The sequence below is a fragment of the Bombina bombina genome, chromosome 2 (genome assembly GCF_027579735.1).
Source record: "Bombina bombina isolate aBomBom1 chromosome 2, aBomBom1.pri, whole genome shotgun sequence".
Taxonomy (NCBI): Eukaryota; Metazoa; Chordata; class Amphibia; order Anura; family Bombinatoridae; genus Bombina; species Bombina bombina.
Window position 1 is genome coordinate 1,387,070,043 of NC_069500.1, and position 19,998 is coordinate 1,387,090,040.

Here is a 19,998-nt window from a genome sequence, read left to right on the forward strand (position 1 = left end):
TATGGGAATACAGCTAACAGAGGTGTCTGGGCCTTGGGTTTCATCTGAGACCCGATATGGGCATACAGCTAACAGAGGTGTCTGGGCCTTGGGTTTCATCTGAGACCCGATATGGGCATACAGCTAACAGAGGTGACTGGGCCTTGGGTTTTATCTGAGACCTGATATGGGAATACAGCTAACAGAGGTGTCTGGGCCTTGGGTTTTATCTGAGACCTGATATGGGAATACAGCTAACAGAGGTGTCTGGGCCTTGGGTTTCATCTGAGACCTGATATGGGAATACAGCTAACAGAGGTGTCTGGGCCTTGGGTTTCATCTGAGATCTGATATGGGAATACAGCTAACAGAGGTGTCTGGGCCTTGGGTTTCATCTGAGACCTGATATGGGAATACAGCTAACAGAGGTGTCTGGGCCTTGGGTTTCATCTGAGACCTGATATGGGAATACAGCTAACAGAGGTGTCTGGGCCTTGGGTTTCATCTGAGACCTGTTATGGGAATACAGCTAACAGAGGCTTCTGGGCCTTGGGTTTCATCTGAGACCTGTTATGGGAATACAGCTAACAGAGGCTTCTGGGCCTTGGGTTTGATCACCAGTCTGATATGGACATAAAGCTCTCAAAGGCTTTTGGCCCATGGGTTTGAAACAAGGTCTGATTTAAACATATAACACTCAGAGGCTGTAGAGAAACAGGTATAGTGTCGCGATCGCTCAGCTCAGCTGCTGATCGCTTCCTTTTCTCTTTGACAGCGCGGTAGCGCTTTCTTGTTTGCTATGCAACCCTGTTCCCCTCGGCCCCTTCTGCTGACGTCATTGGGCCTTCTTATTCCGGCGTCTCCTCACCTTGGGGCCTGTTTGTTCTATTCCTGGCTTGTAAGTAACTTTTGGATTACTTGTTTGAATCAAGAATTGCTGGCTTGTTTAACTCCTAACCCGCTTAACCCTTCCTGCCTGATTCCTGTTATCTGGACTATTGCTTGTTTGGACATTTCTCTGTTTAACCTCATACTGCCTGGATTATACGTTGCTGGACTTTGCTTGTTTGACCATTCTACTGTTTAACCCCATACTGCCTGATTACACGCTGCTGGAACTTTGCTTGTTTGACCATTCTACTGTTTAACCCCAAACTGCCTGATTACACGTTGCTGGACTTTACTTGTCTGACCATTCTACGGTTTAACCCCAATCTGCCTGATTACACGCTGCTGGAACTTTGCTTGCTAGACCATTCTACTGTTTAACCCCAAACTGCCCGATTACACGTTGCTGGACTTTGCTTGTCTGACCATTCTACGGTTTAACCCCAATCTGCCTGATTACACGCTGCTGGAACTTTGCTTGCTAGACCATTCTACTGTTTAACCCCAAACTGCCTGATTACACGTTGCTGGACTTTGCTTGTCTGACCATTCTACGGTTTAACCCCAATCTGCCTGATTACACGCTGCTGGAACTTTGCTTGTTTGACCATTCTACTGTTTAACCCCAAACTGCCTGATTACACGTTGCTGGACTTTGCTTGTCTGACCATTCTACGGTTTAACCCCAATCTGCCTGATTACACGCTGCTGGAACTTTGCTTGCTAGACAATTCTACTGTTTAACCCCAAACTGCCTGATTTCACGCTGCTGGAACTTTGCTTGCTAGACCATTCTACTGTTTAACCCCAAACTGCCTGATTACTCATTGCTGGACTTTGCTTGTTTGACAAATCCTTCTGGTTAACCCCTGCCTGCCTGATTCCTTGTTACCGGTTATTGCTTGATGGATTACTCTTTTGGTTTACCCTACCTGAAGTTCTTCTCCTGACCCTGCTGTGCCATCTTCCAGTTAATTTCTGTGAGTATACTATTGCAGCTGTCGCAGGGTCAGGTCCTGGAATATACTCACAGTGCTAGAGTGTTATTCTAACTTCATTTTAGCATTTGGGTCTAACTCTGGACTTAACCTATCCTGACATATAGTATGAGTTCTAAGAGGTCATATGGCAGACAGGAGCTGCAGTGACATGGGGTCTGGTCTGTGTTTTAAGGGGCATGAGGCTAAGAGTATCTGAACCAGCATACTGTCCTGTCTTAGTTATAACGGGGCATATGGTTGACAGGATCTGCTGCACATTGGGCTCTGGTCTCCGGTTGATCAAGACCCCACCTAAAGCTTTCTGCTTCCAGACGCTGGTTGCCCAGAATTTTTGTGGAGCACAACTGGCAACCCTATTACTAACACATACGCACAACATTTTGCTTCAAATAAGCTTAAATATGGGGAGTTACTTTTATGCATAATGTCCCTTTAATATGACCAACTTGGGAATCAATTTCTATAAAATCACAGACTGTCAATTAAGAAGACTTCAATTCTAGGCTAGGTGGTTGCATGGAGTTCCCATATATGTATGAGTCTGTCATAGATTGACAGGTGTCACATGAGTTCAAAAACTGTTAATATTTTCCTTTCTTTTTTTCAATACCAGAGTCAATCTCGAATTAACAGTGATGAAGATAGAGGAGTAAAAACATGAACGATAAAAAATACTAACCAAAGTCACTGTATGTGCCCAGATCAGCCACAGGGGAGTACTGAAGAAGGAGACTGCTACATACATATAGAGAAGGCCCCAGGAGGCAGAAAAAAAAAAAAAAAACTTTCAGCAATGAGACTTTTTTTTTTTAGTGGCATTTATTTCTGCAGGTCACTTTGAAATAAAATTTTAATTTTAAATTAGTCTGTTTACACTAAGGCACCAGCTTAATTGCATTGTGATGATTATTTGGAGAATAAAGCAATTTTTAAAGTTGTATAAAATATTGCAGCAACTGAAAATGTAATTGCAAATTAGCTGCAGAAAAAAAAAACATGTTAAGTTTTTAAAGTGTCTTGAATAAATTTGCTTCCTTTGCTTTTGGTCTAACATCACATAATTATAAGGTAAAAATGTAGTAATAAAAAAAAGGTGCATTGCTCATAAGAATGTCACACTCGGGAGTCACAACTTTGCAGACTCGGAAAGGCGAGGGGGCGGGGTTGAAAAATCTCTGAGAGCCAATCATCAATCAATACCTCTGCTCAGTATTTGATTGTACTCTTCAAACAGTGCTTAGCTCTGACTGCACTGTTAAGGAAAACTTACACAATGAAGCCACAGCACAGCGCTGTTTGAAGAGAAAAAGCCAGATGTGGCGCAGTGCTGCAAAGCAAAAGCGCTAACAGTTTCTGCATGTGTCCTGTTCTTCCTAAATACCTGCTGCATTTTATGCAATGACATCTCAGATGACTGTATGTTCTGCCTTTGGGGAGCAGGTTTTGTTAACTATATTGCAAATATGTTATAACCACACTGAACTATCTATTTCTATGTATAAATAATGTCCTTTTAGCATGTACTATCATAAATTCAGCTAAAAAAATGTCATACTGTGAAAAGAACCAATTAGACTGTCAAACACTGAGAAAGGTCATTATATTGGAAAAAATTACATCCTCCGATTCATTGGAGCATGTCAATTTACATCTAATGACCCTGAAAATGAGTTAAACACATAGTTAAAGTACTACTCATGAGCTGACACGGCCTCTGAAACAATAAGCAGCTGTAGTTGCACAATAAGTTTTTTTAACATCTGTACAATTCAGCTAATTGTAGCGTGCTCCTGCTCTAGGTAAAACAGTTGAAAGCTTTACCGAGTGCAGAAGTGCGCTACATTTAGTTAAATTGTACAATCAGGCACACTGTGGTTAGACAGCAAGCCATGACACGGTTGTTAAAAATAGTGCTGCAGCGAAGAGGACGTCTGCACTTGCAAGGTAAGTTAGCCGCCTAATTCTATTATTTTAAAATATTTTTTTAAAAGGGCTCGTTATAACAACATAGTGCAGAATTATGTAACATTTTTAAAAAAAAACGTTTAATGTCCCTTTTAATTATAACAATCTACTGATAAGTAAAGAAGAGCGTATTACTGTGATGTCATGTTTAAAATAAACTGATGCGCCACAAGCATATAAAAAAAAACAACAACAACAAAAAAAATGGTCACCTCACAGCCAGAGCAGCAGCGTGGGATTAAATGTTCCTGGGTATCAGGATGATGTTATATCAGCTACTAGCAGGGCATGAAATCTGAAAATATTATTTACTATGCAGATTGAAGGTTCCTTCCAGTACTTAAAAGGGACATAGCAATGTCGTGTCCTCCTTTACAATATGTTGCAGCTCACGAGAGGACTTTACTTATGCGTTTAACGTCTTTGCATGGGTTAGACAGACAGCAAACACCTTGTCATACAAGATTTTTTGCAGTCTTACAATTGATTAAACTGATCAGCAGAATCTGATTATTATTAGAACAGTTTAACAACTTGGTAATTGTTTGCTGCAGTTGCGTTTAATGGCCAAACTCCATTCACCATTTCCGTTATTTGGAGGAACCAATTCAAACTTGAGTCTGGAGAAGACAGGGCTTGCCACGGTCATTGTGATAACAATATATCCATTGCTTGGCTTCAGCAGAAATACTGCAAATTAGTGGCAGTGTTAGGTTTGTAAAGCCTGCAATCAGTTTTCAGGAATGGAAAAATCAACAACTTTCAGACTTAAAAATTACAGGAAAAGGGTGCAAAATAAATATGAAATTTGATTGCAAAGCTGATTAACTATGTGCAATTTAGCTTTTTATATTGCAATCACAAAGTGTTTATTGCAAGGCTCGACAAACTTGTTCAAAATCTAGAAGTCAGAAACTGGCAATCCTATAAATAAATATTATAATATATTATTCATAGACAAAAATACACATACATATGCATACCAGGGCTCAAATCTAGATGCCAGAAACTTTGGCTATCTCTATGAGAATATATATAACACACACACACACACACATACACACATTAGTTCTGGACCGGTAAAAAATTACAGCAGATGAGAAAATAAATGTGACTTTTTCCTATGTTTAAAAAATTGAGTGGACTGGTAACTTTTATCCCCTGACTAGTAAACTACAATGATATTTTTCCACCCCTATACTATTTATATATAAAACTTATTATACAAGTATATTATATAATAAAAAAGTAAAATGTTAGATTTGAATTTCACAGCTGTGAGGATCCAGCTGTCAAATACATAGGCCTGCAGAAGGAAGTAGGGGGCATCCACGAGCCTCCCTGGCACCTGGGTTTGTCAAGCCCTGGTTTACTGTCCCTTTAAACACACAGTTAACAAACAGAATCAATGCAAACATAATATGCTCAAATGTATTGCAGCAAGTTCTTTTTGTATCCAACCGCCTTAGCTTCTGGAATGCACAGAGTTAACAACTGTGAATGTGAAGTAATATGTGAAAGGTATTTCCTCACTTATGTAAGAAAATACTAACTCCACTCACATCAGTGTACGGCCACAACCAAAATAGCTCTATTTGTTTACTAAAAGGGAACAAACATATAGAAACCAAAACGAGACAGAAGAAACACAGGAGACTGGCAGTCCCAACTCCTACAATGCTGTAAGTTTACTCTGTGAATTAGTTTTTGCATTTCTTCTCATTCAACACTGAAAATGAGGTACTACTTTAAATGGAGCTTACTGAGTGAGTAAAATGTATTAAATCCCATTATTATTTACAAAAAAATATACACAAAGCTTTGCAGAACCAATAGGGTTAATTCATTGCTGATTGTCCTTTTTTGCATGATTAAATCAAGTTAACTGTGTAAAAGTGGTTTGAAACACTTAGGTAAAGTCTATCTCAGGAGCAACAAGCAGAACACAGCGAGTGATTGGTTCATTGGTTGGTTGTACAGTGTTCTCCACAGAATATTATTAGCATTATGAAGTAGCCGTGTGGGGGAAACAGGGCCGTCTTTAATATTGATTGGACCCTGGGCAAAAATTTTCTTGGGCCCCCCCCCCCCCCACCCCATGCAATTTCGCTCTCCACCCCAACATCCCAAAAAACAACTAAATCAATTTTTTTTTTATTATTAGCCCAGCGGTGGATCATCCACTGCTGGGCTAATCATTTAAAAAAAAAAAATGTTTTAAAAATTGCAATATGTCAAACTGGACCTAAGCAGAACTAATAAGTAAATAAATATATAAATTCCTCCACTGTGGATTCATTTAATATTCTTTTGAATGTGATTCTGGTGTGAGGTTAGCTGGTTAAAGAGATTTAGGGCAGCCAACAGGAGCAAAGCAAGGTAAAGGAGGAAGCATGGAGGTGCAGACAAATATAAGTTTACTGACTGGAACAGCAGAACTACTATGGGAAGCTGTAAAATCTGAGACAGAGAGAAAATAAAAACTATAAAAATAAACCTTACATTAATGTGTGAAGTATCAGCATGACACTATACATCAGCCACACCAGCACATGTAGCTTCTTTGCTAGGAACAAGTTCCCTCTCACCCTGAACTAGACAATGCTGCATGGGGAGGGGCGTGTGTGCACTCATTTATTCTTCCCACTGACACCTTTCTACAAAGCACTATTCCCCTAAGAAACTTCAGTTAGTTGATCTTAGGGCCACAGCAGAAAAAGCAGGGCAAAGGGGACCAGTAGACATGATGCTGTTTGTCCAAGGCTGCATGGATACAGTGTGAGATGAGTCACACAGCCTCAAGACTGAAGAGAGCAGTGTATGCAGCTGCACAGATGCTCAAATCCTCACGTGCTTGCCGCTCCAGCTTTCTGCTGCATGCACCTACAGTAAGCCCTACCCAGAAACAATCCCCACCACCAGAGCAGTTACCTGGTAACAGTGGTAACCCCAGTAGGACCTTTTCTGATGCAGTGGGAAATGGCTGGATGCCGAGTTAGGGCTTTGCATTCAGTGCTGCACAGTGCACATCTAAAACAGCACATGGCACTAGCTTGGCATGTTACATGACACGGGCACGGTCTGGCACAGTTTTTAAAAAAAATATAAGCAGAGTACTTTTGACTGTGACAGTATTAGGACTGAATGTGTGTGTTCCCCATGTCACATCAGCAGTCTGGTATGAACCATTAAAAAAAAAATTTTTTAGGACTCTTGGGCCCCTCAACAGAGACTGGGCCCAGAGCAGCTGCCCCTTTTGCCCTGTGTTAAAGACGGTCCTGGGGGGAAATGTAATATGTTCTGCTATCCAAAGCACAAATTAACTGCATAATTTAACAAATGTATTTTATGATAATGTGTGCAATAAAAATTTAACATTTTATTAGCTTAATATTAAAGTGATGGTAAATCCAAGCGTTTAAAAAAAGCTAAGATTTACCATCACTAAAAACAAACTGTAGTTTTTTTTTTTTATAAACAAAGTGCTAAACTCACCCTGTCGCTAAAGTCAGAGCCTCTGGCAGCCTACGGCAGTACTCTTCTCTCAATCAGGTGATGTTTCCATCTCTAAACTGATAGCCGTGTGTGTCATCTTACAGTGTTCTGTGTGCTAGCACTGCTATTGGTTTAGAGGTGGAAACGTCACCTAATTGGTAAAGAGCGCTGCGCTGTGGGCGGATAGAGGCTCAGACTTTAGTGAGCTGCTGCGGCACAGACAGGGTGAGTTTAGCGCCCTGTTTTTTTTAAGTGTTAACTGAAACTACAGTTTGTTTTTAGTGATGCTAAATCCTAGCGTTTTTTTAAATATTAGCTAAAATTTTAGCCGAGTGGTCAGTAAAATCAGCCGGGTGACGCACTCGCTAAAAAAGGTCCTGGTGAGAACACTGGTTGTATATCTACCACTCCTGATTGGCTCACTTGTCACATCCTGCTGAGAAGCTGCAAAACTCTACTTCCATGTCAGACTTTACCAATGTGTTTAACCATTTTGCAGGACATTTATCTAGGCCCATGAAAAAATATGCCATGTTTTGTTTTTTTTAAAGGTTACTTTAACCTGTTGACGCCGTTAGGACGTTGTATTTCGTCCGAATTTTGCTGGGCTTTAGCACCGAAGGACAAAATACAACGTCCTAACCGCTTGGCTTTCCTGAAGCCACTGGCGCTTCCTTGATGGGATCGCGGTCTGGAGTGCGTGCCTAGCATCATAGGGACACCGCACTGACACGATACCATCATTGAAATCTCGTGATCACGTGCACGATCGCGAGATTTTAATTTGTTTACATCTGAACAGTTGTTTTCCGATGTAGACAAGTTAACTCCGGCACGAAAGGGTTAAACAACTTTTCATATTATTTCTATGATCAAATTGCTTTGTTCGAATGGCATCCTTTGTTGAAGAGTGGGCTCAGGAGTAGCAGTTCACTAATGGGAACTATCTCAATAAATCTGATGAGTCAACAACAAGATGTACATGTGAGCATGTGTGTGCAGCCACCAATCAGCAGCTGACTCGCAGCAGTGCATTGCTGCTCTTGCAACCATCTAGGTAAATGCTTCAATAAAAGGAAACCAACACAACCAAAGCAAATTTGATCATAAAAGTAAATTGGAAAGTTGTTTAAAATTGCATGTTCTATCTGAATTATGAAATTATAATATTGACTTTACTGTCACACTGCACTATCAGTAAACAACATATAGGGTGCGCTGTTTACCATTTGGCCACTAATGATACTGAATAAAGATTCCACATTCTTAAAAGGGACAGTCTAGTCAAATTTAAACTTTCATGATTCAGGTAGGGAATACAATTTTAAACAACTTTCCAATTTACTTTTATCATTAAATTTGCTTTGTTCTCTTGGTATTCTTTGTTGTAAGCTAAACCTAGGTAGGCTCATATGCCAATTTCTAAGACCTTGAAAGCTGCCTGTTATCTTAGTTTTTCACAGGTAGACAGTGCTAGCTCATCTGTGCCATATAGATAACATTGTGCTCACTCCCATGGAGTTATTTATGAGTCGGAACTGATTGGCCGAAATGCAAGTCTGTTAGAAGAACTGAAATAAGGGGGAAGTCTGCAGAGGCTTAGATACAGGTTATCACTAGGTAAAAAGTATATCAATAACAGTGTTGGTTATGCAAAACTGGGTAATAGGTAATAAAGGGATTATCTATCTTTTTAAACAAAATCAATTCTGGAGTAGACTGTCCCTTTAATAAATAAAAAGGAGGAAATGGTACAGTAAATATAACAATAAAGCAACTGAAAGCAAAACAAGGTAGCAGCGCTGGTACTGCACAGCAAACCATCCCTTCTAATCACATTCCCAAAATCAAATGCTAATCTGAAGTAATATTATAAAATACCTATTGTGCCACCTACTGTCCCCTGTAACAAACAGTAGCAAGAAATATACAGAAAACTGATGCCCAAACCGTAGATCAAATAAAGATGTGAAATGACAGGGTTGGCTTACAAGATAATCTATTGCCCTGAAAACATCAAGCGTCTTTCATGTCTTGGAACAACCTGAGCAGTGTTTAGCTCATTATCACTAATTCCTGTTGCATATTCCATAGTCATTTCTCTATTGGCACTCGCTCTGCTATTACACATGACAAACATGTTTACATTCCCCTCAAACTAGCAGATTTTAAAAGTCAGCATTAGGAACAGGATACAGTGCTTTACTTGTTTTTTTCATGTTTTTGTCTTGCAGAGATGCGGCTCCACACCTAGTATTTTATTACATAACCACACAAAAAAACACTCTACAGGGTATTTGTAAAAAATAAATAAAAATGGAGCAATACCAGCTATCACACAGATTGTTTATAAGTGTTTACAAAGGAGGTGTGATCAACAGCAAACAAAAACATATGTAACGATAGATATAGATAGATATATATATATATATATATATATATATATATATATATATATATATATATATATATATATACACACACACACACATTACACCCATAAATATATATGAGATGAGTTAGATTTAGTAAATATTAAGCATAAACCAGTAAATACAGAACCACATGTGATATAGTGTGAGATTATATATATACACACACTTACTTAATTTATCAATTTACACCTAGAATTTTTTTATTTATTTTTTTTAATTAATGCATATTATATAAGCACAGAACTATAGAGATTATTATGGAATGTTTAGCTTCTGAGTTGTCATAGAAAACTGGTAAACAAATATGGTTTATAGGTTCATATACACAACATACATTCACTGTGCTAGACAAACAATATAGTATGTAAACAATTGAAGCCAAGATTATGTTTTAGGAAAATGACTTAATAAAAAAAATTGTACACACCAGACATAGGATTGAAGTTGCCTACCTCCCAGAGAGCACTGTCCAACACATGCATACAAGAGGAACTGTTTTTAAAGATTGCAAAATATTCATACATGAAATATATCACCTGGGGTAGAGCTGGCAGGTATTCAGTGTGTGAACACTTATGAGCTGGGTCTAATCTGTGGGCATGTAACTGGCAAAGGCTTAGAGCCATGGGTCTATTCTGAAAACCAATGTGGGCATATCAGGGCTACAGGGGATGAGTCCAATGTTGCCATATTTAAGACAGGGACCACAGGATCTGTCAAAAACCCACCATTTTTTTAATCCTAGGTATGTTTCTAGAGGACAGCTGGCAACCCAAAGTATTAAAGGTATTAATTTACTGCAGAATTACATTTAGTAAATGGTGTAAACAGCCCCCCACCACACACCCATAACTGCCAATAGGACTGTGCTACTAAACCCAATGCTGACAGCAGGTATATTAGTTCCACCTGCATGAATAATTCTAGAGGGCAAGCTCACTGGAAGCCAGCTGGTCTCTTCTTGTATTAATACACATTATTCATAAGTCTGGTGTGATATTGCAATGTTGTTCACACTGAATGTGTATAATGACACCCCCTTGCCCATGTACCCCCATTCAAAGTTCCACAATTTTATGGGGCAAATCATTATGAAAACAATACATCTCCAAGGAAATCCCTGAATAAAAATACACAAAAAAGGTCACTAACCTTGTACTGTAAAGGCATTGCATTAAAAGATTATTTTACCCATTAGCAACCAGAGAAGGTTGTAAATTAGTAATAAGAAAATATTAACCCCTGGTTGCCAGAAAGGACAGCAACATATATGCAAGTTACTAAGGCAACAATTATTAACCCTTAACTGTCACAATTTACCACAAATAAAAAAAATCTTGGCAACAGGAAAGCACTTCAAGCTGCTGAAACTATAAAACTCCTGGCTGCCATAAAGCATAATTTGTTACTGAAGATATTAACTCCTTGGCTGGCAGAAAGCAATGCACGTTGGTAAATATGCACATTTAACCCCTTGACAGCCAGAGATGGGGGTTGCAAAATGAATTCCTCTTGGCTATTCAAGGGTTTAAGTCCACGTGTGTAGGAATCAGGTGTGACATTCCCCTAGTGTCACCCAGTCATAGGAGCAATCGCTTACTCTGGGCTCCCAGCAAACTATGATGCAACCCCAGCATAAGTTCTACATCTGTGTGGTTGTTTGGAAAGCAAAGTCTCACAAAGCAGAAAGCCCCTAAAAGTCATTGCAAGGATTTCAAAGCCCCATACTAGGTGGTGGTGGGGGGGGGTTCAATGATTTGCACAAACAAGTTCCCTCCCAAAGCAGCTAATACACAGGACTCTGCATATAACGCCACGGGTGCCTGTTGCTGGGGGCAAATGCCGGATCTGCAGTGAATGCAGCCCAGTTGTGCGCTTACCACATGGCTGAAGGTGGAACACACGTCTTGCTGCTGCCATCTCTGCTTCCTCTTGTGGCTCCTCTCACCCCATCTTCACCATCTTGACACTTTAAGACTTTTTTTTTTTTTTTTTTTGGTGAGCAGACTAGCAGCCTCCTGCATAGGGAGGGGAGGTGACACTCCCACCATGAGGTGCCTCCTCCCTATACGGCTCCTCCTTCCCAGGAAACTCAAGGCGCAGAAAGAGAGCAGTCTGCCCGGGGCTGGAGAGCGGAGAGGTGGCTGAGTGTCGTGTGAATGTAAGGGGCGAGCTAGTGTGTCTCCCTGTGTATGTGAGCAAGGGAAGGGCTGTGTATAAGGGAAGAGATATGTGTAGTTTATACACAGTGACAATCTGCGGCAGTTGTGTAGTTTATACACAGTGACAATCTGCGGCAGTTGTGTAGTTTATACACAGTGAGAATCTGCGGCAGTTGTGTAGTTTATACACAGTGACAATCTGCGGCAGTTGTGTAGTTTATACACAGTGACAATCTGCGGCAGTTGTGTAGTTTATACACAGTGAGAATCTGCGGCAGTTGTGTAGTTTATACACAGTGAGAATCTGCGGCAGTTGTGTAGTTTATACACAGTGAGAATCTGCGGACAGTTGTGTAGTTTATACACAGTGAGAATCTGCGGCAGTTGTGTAGTTTATACACAGTGAGAATCTGCGGACAGTTGTGTAGTTTATACACCGTGAGAATCTGCGGCAGTTGTGTAGTTTATACACAGTGAGAATCTGCGGCAGTTGTGTAGTTTATACACCGTGAGAATCTGCGGCAGTTGTGTAGTTTATACACCGTGAGAATCTGCGGCAGTTGTGTAGTTTATACACAGTGACAATCTGCGGCAGTTGTGTAGTTTATACACAGTGAGAATCTGCGGCAGTTGTGTAGTTTATACACAGTGACAATCTGCGGCAGTTGTGTAGTTTATACACAGTGACAATCTGCGGCAGTTGTGTAGTTTATACACAGTGAGAATCTGCGGCAGTTGTGTAGTTTATACACAGTGACAATCTGCGGCAGTTGTGTAGTTTATACACAGTGAGAATCTGCGGACAGTTGTGTAGTTTATACACAGTGAGAATCTGCGGCAGTTGTGTAGTTTATACACAGTGAGAATCTGCGGCAGTTGTGTAGTTTATACACAGTGAGAATCTGCGGCAGTTGTGTAGTTTATACACAGTGAGAATCTGCGGCAGTTGTGTAGTTTATACACAGTGAGAATCTGCGGACAGTTGTGTAGTTTATACACCGTGAGAATCTGCGGCAGTTGTGTAGTTTATACACAGTGAGAATCTGCGGCAGTTGTGTAGTTTATACACCGTGAGAATCTGCGGCAGTTGTGTAGTTTATACACCGTGAGAATCTGCGGCAGTTGTGTAGTTTATACACCGTGAGAATCTGCGGCAGTTGTGTAGTTTATACACAGTGAGAATCTGCGGCAGTTGTGTAGTTTATACACAGTGAGAATCTGCGGCAGTTGTGTAGTTTATACACAGTGAGAATCTGCGGCAGTTGTGTAGTTTATACACAGTGAGAATCTGCGGCAGTTGTGTAGTTTATACACAGTGAGAATCTGCGGCAGTTGTGTAGTTTATACACAGTGAGAATCTGCGGACAGTTGTGTAGTTTATACGCAGTGAGAATCTGCGGACAGTTGTGTAGTTTATACGCAGTGAGAATCTGCGGACAGTTGTGTAGTTTATACGCAGTGACAATCTGCGGACAGTTGTGTAGTTTATACACAGTGACAATCTGCGGACAGTTGTGTAGTTTATACACAGTGACAATCTGCGGCAGTTGTGTAGTTTATACACAGTGAGAATCTGCGGACAGTTGTGTAGTTTATACGCAGTGAGAATCTGCGGACAGTTGTGTAGTTTATACGCAGTGAGAATCTGCGGACAGTTGTGTAGTTTATACGCAGTGAGAATCTGCGGACAGTTGTGTAGTTTATACGCAGTGAGAATCTGCGGACAGTTGTGTAGTTTATACGCAGTGAGAATCTGCGGACAGTTGTGTAGTTTATACGCAGTGAGAATCTGCGGACAGTTGTGTAGTTTATACGCAGTGAGAATCTGCGGACAGTTGTGTAGTTTATACGCAGTGAGAATCTGCGGACAGTTGTGTAGTTTATACGCAGTGAGAATCTGCGGACAGTTGTGTAGTTTATACGCAGTGAGAATCTGCGGACAGTTGTGTAGTTTATACGCAGTGAGAATCTGCGGACAGTTGTGTAGTTTATACGCAGTGAGAATCTGCGGACAGTTGTGTAGTTTATACGCAGTGAGAATCTGCGGACAGTTGTGTAGTTTATACGCAGTGAGAATCTGCGGACAGTTGTGTAGTTTATACGCAGTGAGAATCTGCGGCAGTTGTGTAGTTTGTGAGGGGAAACTATATATGGGGATTGTGTATACAGAGACAGAGCCTTGCTAACAGTGTACTGGTACTGAGATATAGCCTGTGAGGAGTCTTTGTGTATATAGAGAGATCTGTGTGTATATAGAGAAATCTCTGTATATAGAGATATGTGAGTATATAGAGAGATCTGTGTGTATATAGAGAAATCTGTGTGTATATAGAGAAATCTGTGTGTATATAGAGAAATCTGTGTGTATATAGAGAAATCTGTGTGTATAGAGAGAAATCTGTGTGTATAGAGAGAGAAATCTGTGTGTATAGAGAGAGAAATCTGTGTGTATAGAGAGAGAAATCTGTGTGTATAGAGAGAGAAATCTGTGTGTATAGAGAGAGAAATCTGTGTGTATAGAGAGAGAAATCTGTGTGTATAGAGAGAGAAATCTGTGTGTATAGAGAGAGAAATCTGTGTGTATAGAGAGAGAAATCTGTGTGTATAGAGAGAGAAATCTGTGTGTATAGAGAGAGAAATCTGTGTGTATAGAGAGAGAGATCTGTGTGTATGTAGAGAGAGATCTGTGTGTGTGTGTATATATAGAGAGAGATCTGTGTGTGTGTATATAGAGAGAGATCTGTGTGTATGTAGAGAGAGATCTGTGTGTGTGTGTATATATAGAGAGAGATCTGTGTGTGTGTATATAGAGAGAGATCTGTGTGTATGTAGAGAGAGAGATCTGTGTGTATGTAGAGAGAGAGATCTGTGTGTGTGTATAGAGAGAGAGATCTGTGTGTGTGTATAGAGAGAGAGATCTGTGTGTGTGTATATAGAGAGAGAGATCTGTGTGTGTGTATATAGAGAGAGAGATCTGTGTGTGTGTATATAGAGAGAGAGATCTGTGTGTGTGTGTGTATATAGAGAGAGATCTGTGTGTGTGTGTGTATATAGAGAGAGATCTGTGTGTGTGTGTGTATATAGAGAGAGATCTGTGTGTGTGTGTGTATATAGAGAGAGATCTGTGTGTGTGTGTATATAGAGAGAGATCTGTGTGTGTGTATAGAGAGAGAGATCTGTGTGTGTGTGTATAGAGAGAGAGATCTGTGTGTGTGTGTATAGAGAGAGAGATCTGTGTGTGTGTGTATAGAGAGAGAGATCTGTGTGTGTGTGTGTATAGAGAGAGAGATCTGTGTGTGTGTATAGAGAGAGAGATCTGTGTGTGTGTGTATATAGAGAGAGATCTGTGTGTGTGTATGTAGAGAGAGATCTGTGTGTGTGTGTATATATATATAGAGAGATCTGTGTGTGTGTGTATATATATATAGAGAGATCTGTGTGTGTGTATATATAGAGAGAGATCTGTGTGTGTATATAGAGAGAGATCTGTGTGTGTGTGTATATAGAGAGAGAGATCTGTGTGTGTGTGTATATAGAGAGAGAGATCTGTGTGTGTGTATATAGAGAGAGAGATCTGTGTGTGTGTATATAGAGAGAGAGATCTGTGTGTGTGTATATAGAGAGAGAGATCTGTGTGTGTGTATATAGAGAGAGAGATCTGTGTGTGTGTATATAGAGAGAGAGATCTGTGTGTGTGTATATAGAGAGAGAGATCTGTGTGTGTGTATATAAAGAGAGAGATCTGTGTGTGTGTATATAGAGAGAGAGATCTGTGTGTGTGTATATAGAGAGAGATATGTGTGTGTGTGTGTATATAGAGAGAGATCTCTGTGTGTGTGTGTGTATATAGAGATATATAGATATAGAAAGAGAGAGATCTGTGTGTGTGTATATATATATGTATATGTATATATATATATATATATATATATATATATATATATATATATATATATATATATATATATATATATATATATAGAGAGAGAGAGAGAGAGAGCTCTGTGTCTATATAGAGGAGTCTGTGTACAGAGAGATCTCTGTACACAGAAGGCATATGTGTATACAGATAGAAAAGTATGTGTGTAGAGAGAGACATGTGTCTACAGGTACATAAGGAATCTGTATAGATAGATCTGTTTCTACAGATACTGAAGGATTCTGTGTTTATAGAGAGATAGGTGTCTACACTTTACAGAAGGAATCTGTGTGTATACAGATACCTGTGTCTACAGATACAGAAGGAAGAATCTGTATAGAAAGATCTGTCTACAGATACAGAAGGAATATGTGTTTACAGAGATCTGTGTCTACAGATACAGAAGGAGGAATCTTTATAGAGAGATCTGTGTCTACAGATACAGAAGGAATCTGTGTATAGAGATCTGTGTCTACAGATACAGAAGGAATATGTGTATACAGAGATCTGTGTCTACAGATACAGAAGAAATCTGTGTGTATACAGAGATATGGGTCTACAGATACAGAAGAAATCTGTGTGTATACAGAGATCTGGGTCTACAGATACAGAAGAAATCTGTGTGTATACAGAGATCTGGGTCTACAGATACAGAAGAAATCTGTGTGTGTATACAGAGATCCGGGTCTACAGATACAGAAGAAATCTGTGTGTATATAGAGATCTGGGTCTACAGATACAGAAGAAATCTGTGTGTATACAGAGATCTGGGTCTACAGATACAGAAGAAATCTGTGTGTGTATACAGAGATCTGGGTCTACAGATACAGAAGAAATCTGTGTGTGTATACAGAGATCCGGGTCTACAGATACAGAAGAAATCTGTGTGTGTGTATACAGAGATCCGGGTCTACAGATACAGAAGAAATCTGTGTGTGTGTATACAGAGATCCGGGTCTACAGATACAGAAGAAATCTGTGTGTGTATACAGAGATCTGAGTCTACAGATACAGAAGAAATCTGTGTGTGTATACAGAGATCTGGGTCTACAGATACAGAAGAAATCTGTGTGTGTATACAGAGATCTGGGTCTACAGATACAGAAGAAATCCGGGTCTACAGATACAGAAGAAATCTGTGTGTGTATACAGAGATCCGGTCTACAGATACAGAAGAAATCTGTGTGTGTATATACAGAGATCCGGGTCTACAGATACAGAAGAAATCTGTGTGTGTATACAGAGATCCGGGTCTACAGATACAGAAGAAATCTGTGTGTGTATACAGAGATCCGGGTCTACTGATACAGAAGAAATCTGTGTGTGGATACAGAGATCCGGGTCTACAGATACAGAAGAAATCTGTGTGTGTATACAGAAGAAATCTGTGTGTGTATACAGAAGAAATCTGTGTGTGTATACAGAAGAAATCTGTGTGTGTGTATACAGAAGAAATCTGTGTGTGTATACAGAGATCTGGGTCTACAGATACAGAAGAAATCTGTGTGTGTATACAGAGATCTGGGTCTACAGATACAGAAGAAATCTGTGTGTGTATACAGAGATCCGGGTCTACAGATACAGAAGAAATCTGTGTTTGTATACAGAGATCCGGGTCTACAGATACAGAAGAAATCTTTGTGTGTATACAGAGATCCGGGTCTACAGATACAGAAGAAATCTGTGTGTGTATACAGAGATCCGGGTCTACAGATACAGAAGAAATCTGTGTGTGTATACAGAGATCCGGGTCTACTGATACAGAAGAAATCTGTGTGTGTATACAGAGATCCGGGTCTACTGATACAGAAGAAATCTGTGTGTGTATACAGAGATCCGGGTCTACAGATACAGAAGAAATCTGTGTGTGTATACAGAGATCTGGGTCTACAGATACAGAAGAAATCTGTGTGTCTATACAGAGATCTGGGTCTACAGATACAGAAGAAATCTGTGTGTCTATACAGAGATCTGGGTCTACAGATACAGAAGAAATCTGTGTGTCTATACAGAGATCTGGGTCTACAGATACAGAAGAAATCTGTTTGTCTATACAGAGATCTGGGTCTACAGATACAGAAGAAATCTGTGTGTCTATACAGAGATCTGGGTCTACAGATACAGAAGAAATCTGTGTGTGTATACAGAGATCTGGGTCTACAGATACAGAAGAAATCTGTGTGTCTATACAGAGATCTGGGTCTACAGATACAGAAGAAATCTTTTATAATCTAAAGGTCATTTATCATGAAATAAGTATTAGTTTTTAATAAAATAGCAAGATCCTGTATATTCATGGATGTACTGTTTTTTGGTGAGTTAACTAATAATCCACGCATAATGTCATGCTCTCCCAGAGGTTTCTGACAGATTATTTTCGGCATTTTTTATATCTTGAAGATACTACATATTGGGCCAAATTGCAAGTAGATCGCTTATTAACGCCCCTGCTCAATCGTTAACTGCACTAGAAGTAAGCTTTTTGCGTGCGACAGCTTGAGCTCGTATTATCAGTTAAAAGTAAATTGTTTTCGCTCGCGTGCTAACCTGACTACCTGAAGTTAGAATATTGTGTGCACATTCATGTATTCCCCCATAGAAGTTAATGGAGAAAAAAAAAACTAACACCCCACTCTCGCGCAAACCCGACCGCATATTCGCGTGTGCTAACCCAACATGAAAATATGAATATTTCACATTCCAGTGTTCTTCACATAACAGAATATGTTCTATTTATTCATAAATTAATATTTCCACATCTTATGTTTTTTTTTGTATAATATATATATATATATATATATATATACACATACATACAAAACACGAAAGGGGACAGCACTCTCAGGCCGGACCGGGTACACATCCCATGACCCTGCAACATGCACAGCCCTGGGTGCAAAAACAGCACTCTCAGGAAGCTGCACTGTCCACAGAGCCACAGGCAATTAACCCCAGACAGGTCTGGGTGCACGTCCCAAATGGGTAAATTACAAAATATATATACGATAATATAGCACACAGAAAAAGTCCAGCACTCACTTACAAGCTCACAACTAAGATAAAAAGTAACAATGGAAGAGTTAGTTACCGCATTTAGCCAAATGGGACAAGCCCAGGTACCACGTCAAGGTCTCTTCCAAAACCTGGGTCTCTAAACAGCCACACAATGCAGGCTCACAGTCAAACAAACAGAAAAAAATGAAGGGTGCGCAGGCTTATGCAATCTCCCCAGACATATACAAAACACGAAAGGGGACAGCACTCTCAGGCCGGACCGGATACACATCCATGACCCTGCAACATACACAGCCCTGGGTGCAAAAACAGCACTCTCAGGAAGCTGCACTGTCCACAGAGCCACAGGCAATTAACCCCAGACAGGTCTGGGTGCACGTCCCAAATGGGTAAATTACAAAAAATATATGCAATAATATAGCACACAGAAAAAGTCCAGCACTCACAACTACGATACAATGTAACCATGGAAGGGTTAGTTACCGCATCTGGCCAAATGTGTCTCTTTTTCTCTCTTTCTTTTTCTCTCTCTCTTTTTCTCTCTCTGCCGAGGGTTACAGGATAGGGTTCAGATCAACCAGTACAATAATACACAAGGCTCTGCTCACTAGCACAACCAGGACAATGACGCACAAGGCTCTGCTCACTAGCACAACCAGGACAATAACGCACAAGGCTCTGCTCACTAGCACAACCAGGACAATAACGCACAAGCCTCTGCTCACTAGCACAACCAGGACAATAACGCACAAGCCTCTGCTCACTAGCACAACCAGGACAATAACGCACAAGCCTCTGCTCACTAGCACAACCAGGACAATAACGCACAAGCCTCTGCTCACTAGCACAACCAGGACAATAACGCACAATGCTCTGCTCACTAGCACAACCAGGACAATAACGCACAAGGCTCTGCTCACTAGCACAACCAGAACAATAACACACAAGCCTCTGCTCACTAGCACAAACAGGACAATAACACACAAAGCTCTGCTCACTAGCACAACCAGGACAATAACACACAAGGCTCTGCTCATTAGCACAAACAGGACAATAACGCACAAGCCTCTGCTCACTAGCACAACCAGGACAATAACGCACAAGCCTCTGCTCACTAGCACAACCAGGACAATAACACA

At 40.3% G+C, this 19,998-nt stretch overlaps 1 protein-coding gene across 1 annotated transcript in view; it reads right to left on the reverse strand.

Annotated features, from left to right (window-relative positions):
• Positions 1–11,698, reverse strand: part of LOC128650395 (solute carrier family 4 member 11) — a 541,036-nt gene extending 529,338 nt beyond the window's left edge. The window contains exon 1 of the mRNA XM_053704315.1: positions 11,644–11,698. Within this exon, the coding sequence (XP_053560290.1) occupies positions 11,644–11,683 (40 nt within the window). The 5' untranslated portion in view covers positions 11,684–11,698. The remainder of the gene's footprint in view (positions 1–11,643) is intronic.
• Positions 11,699–19,998: the final 8,300 nt, after the last annotated feature.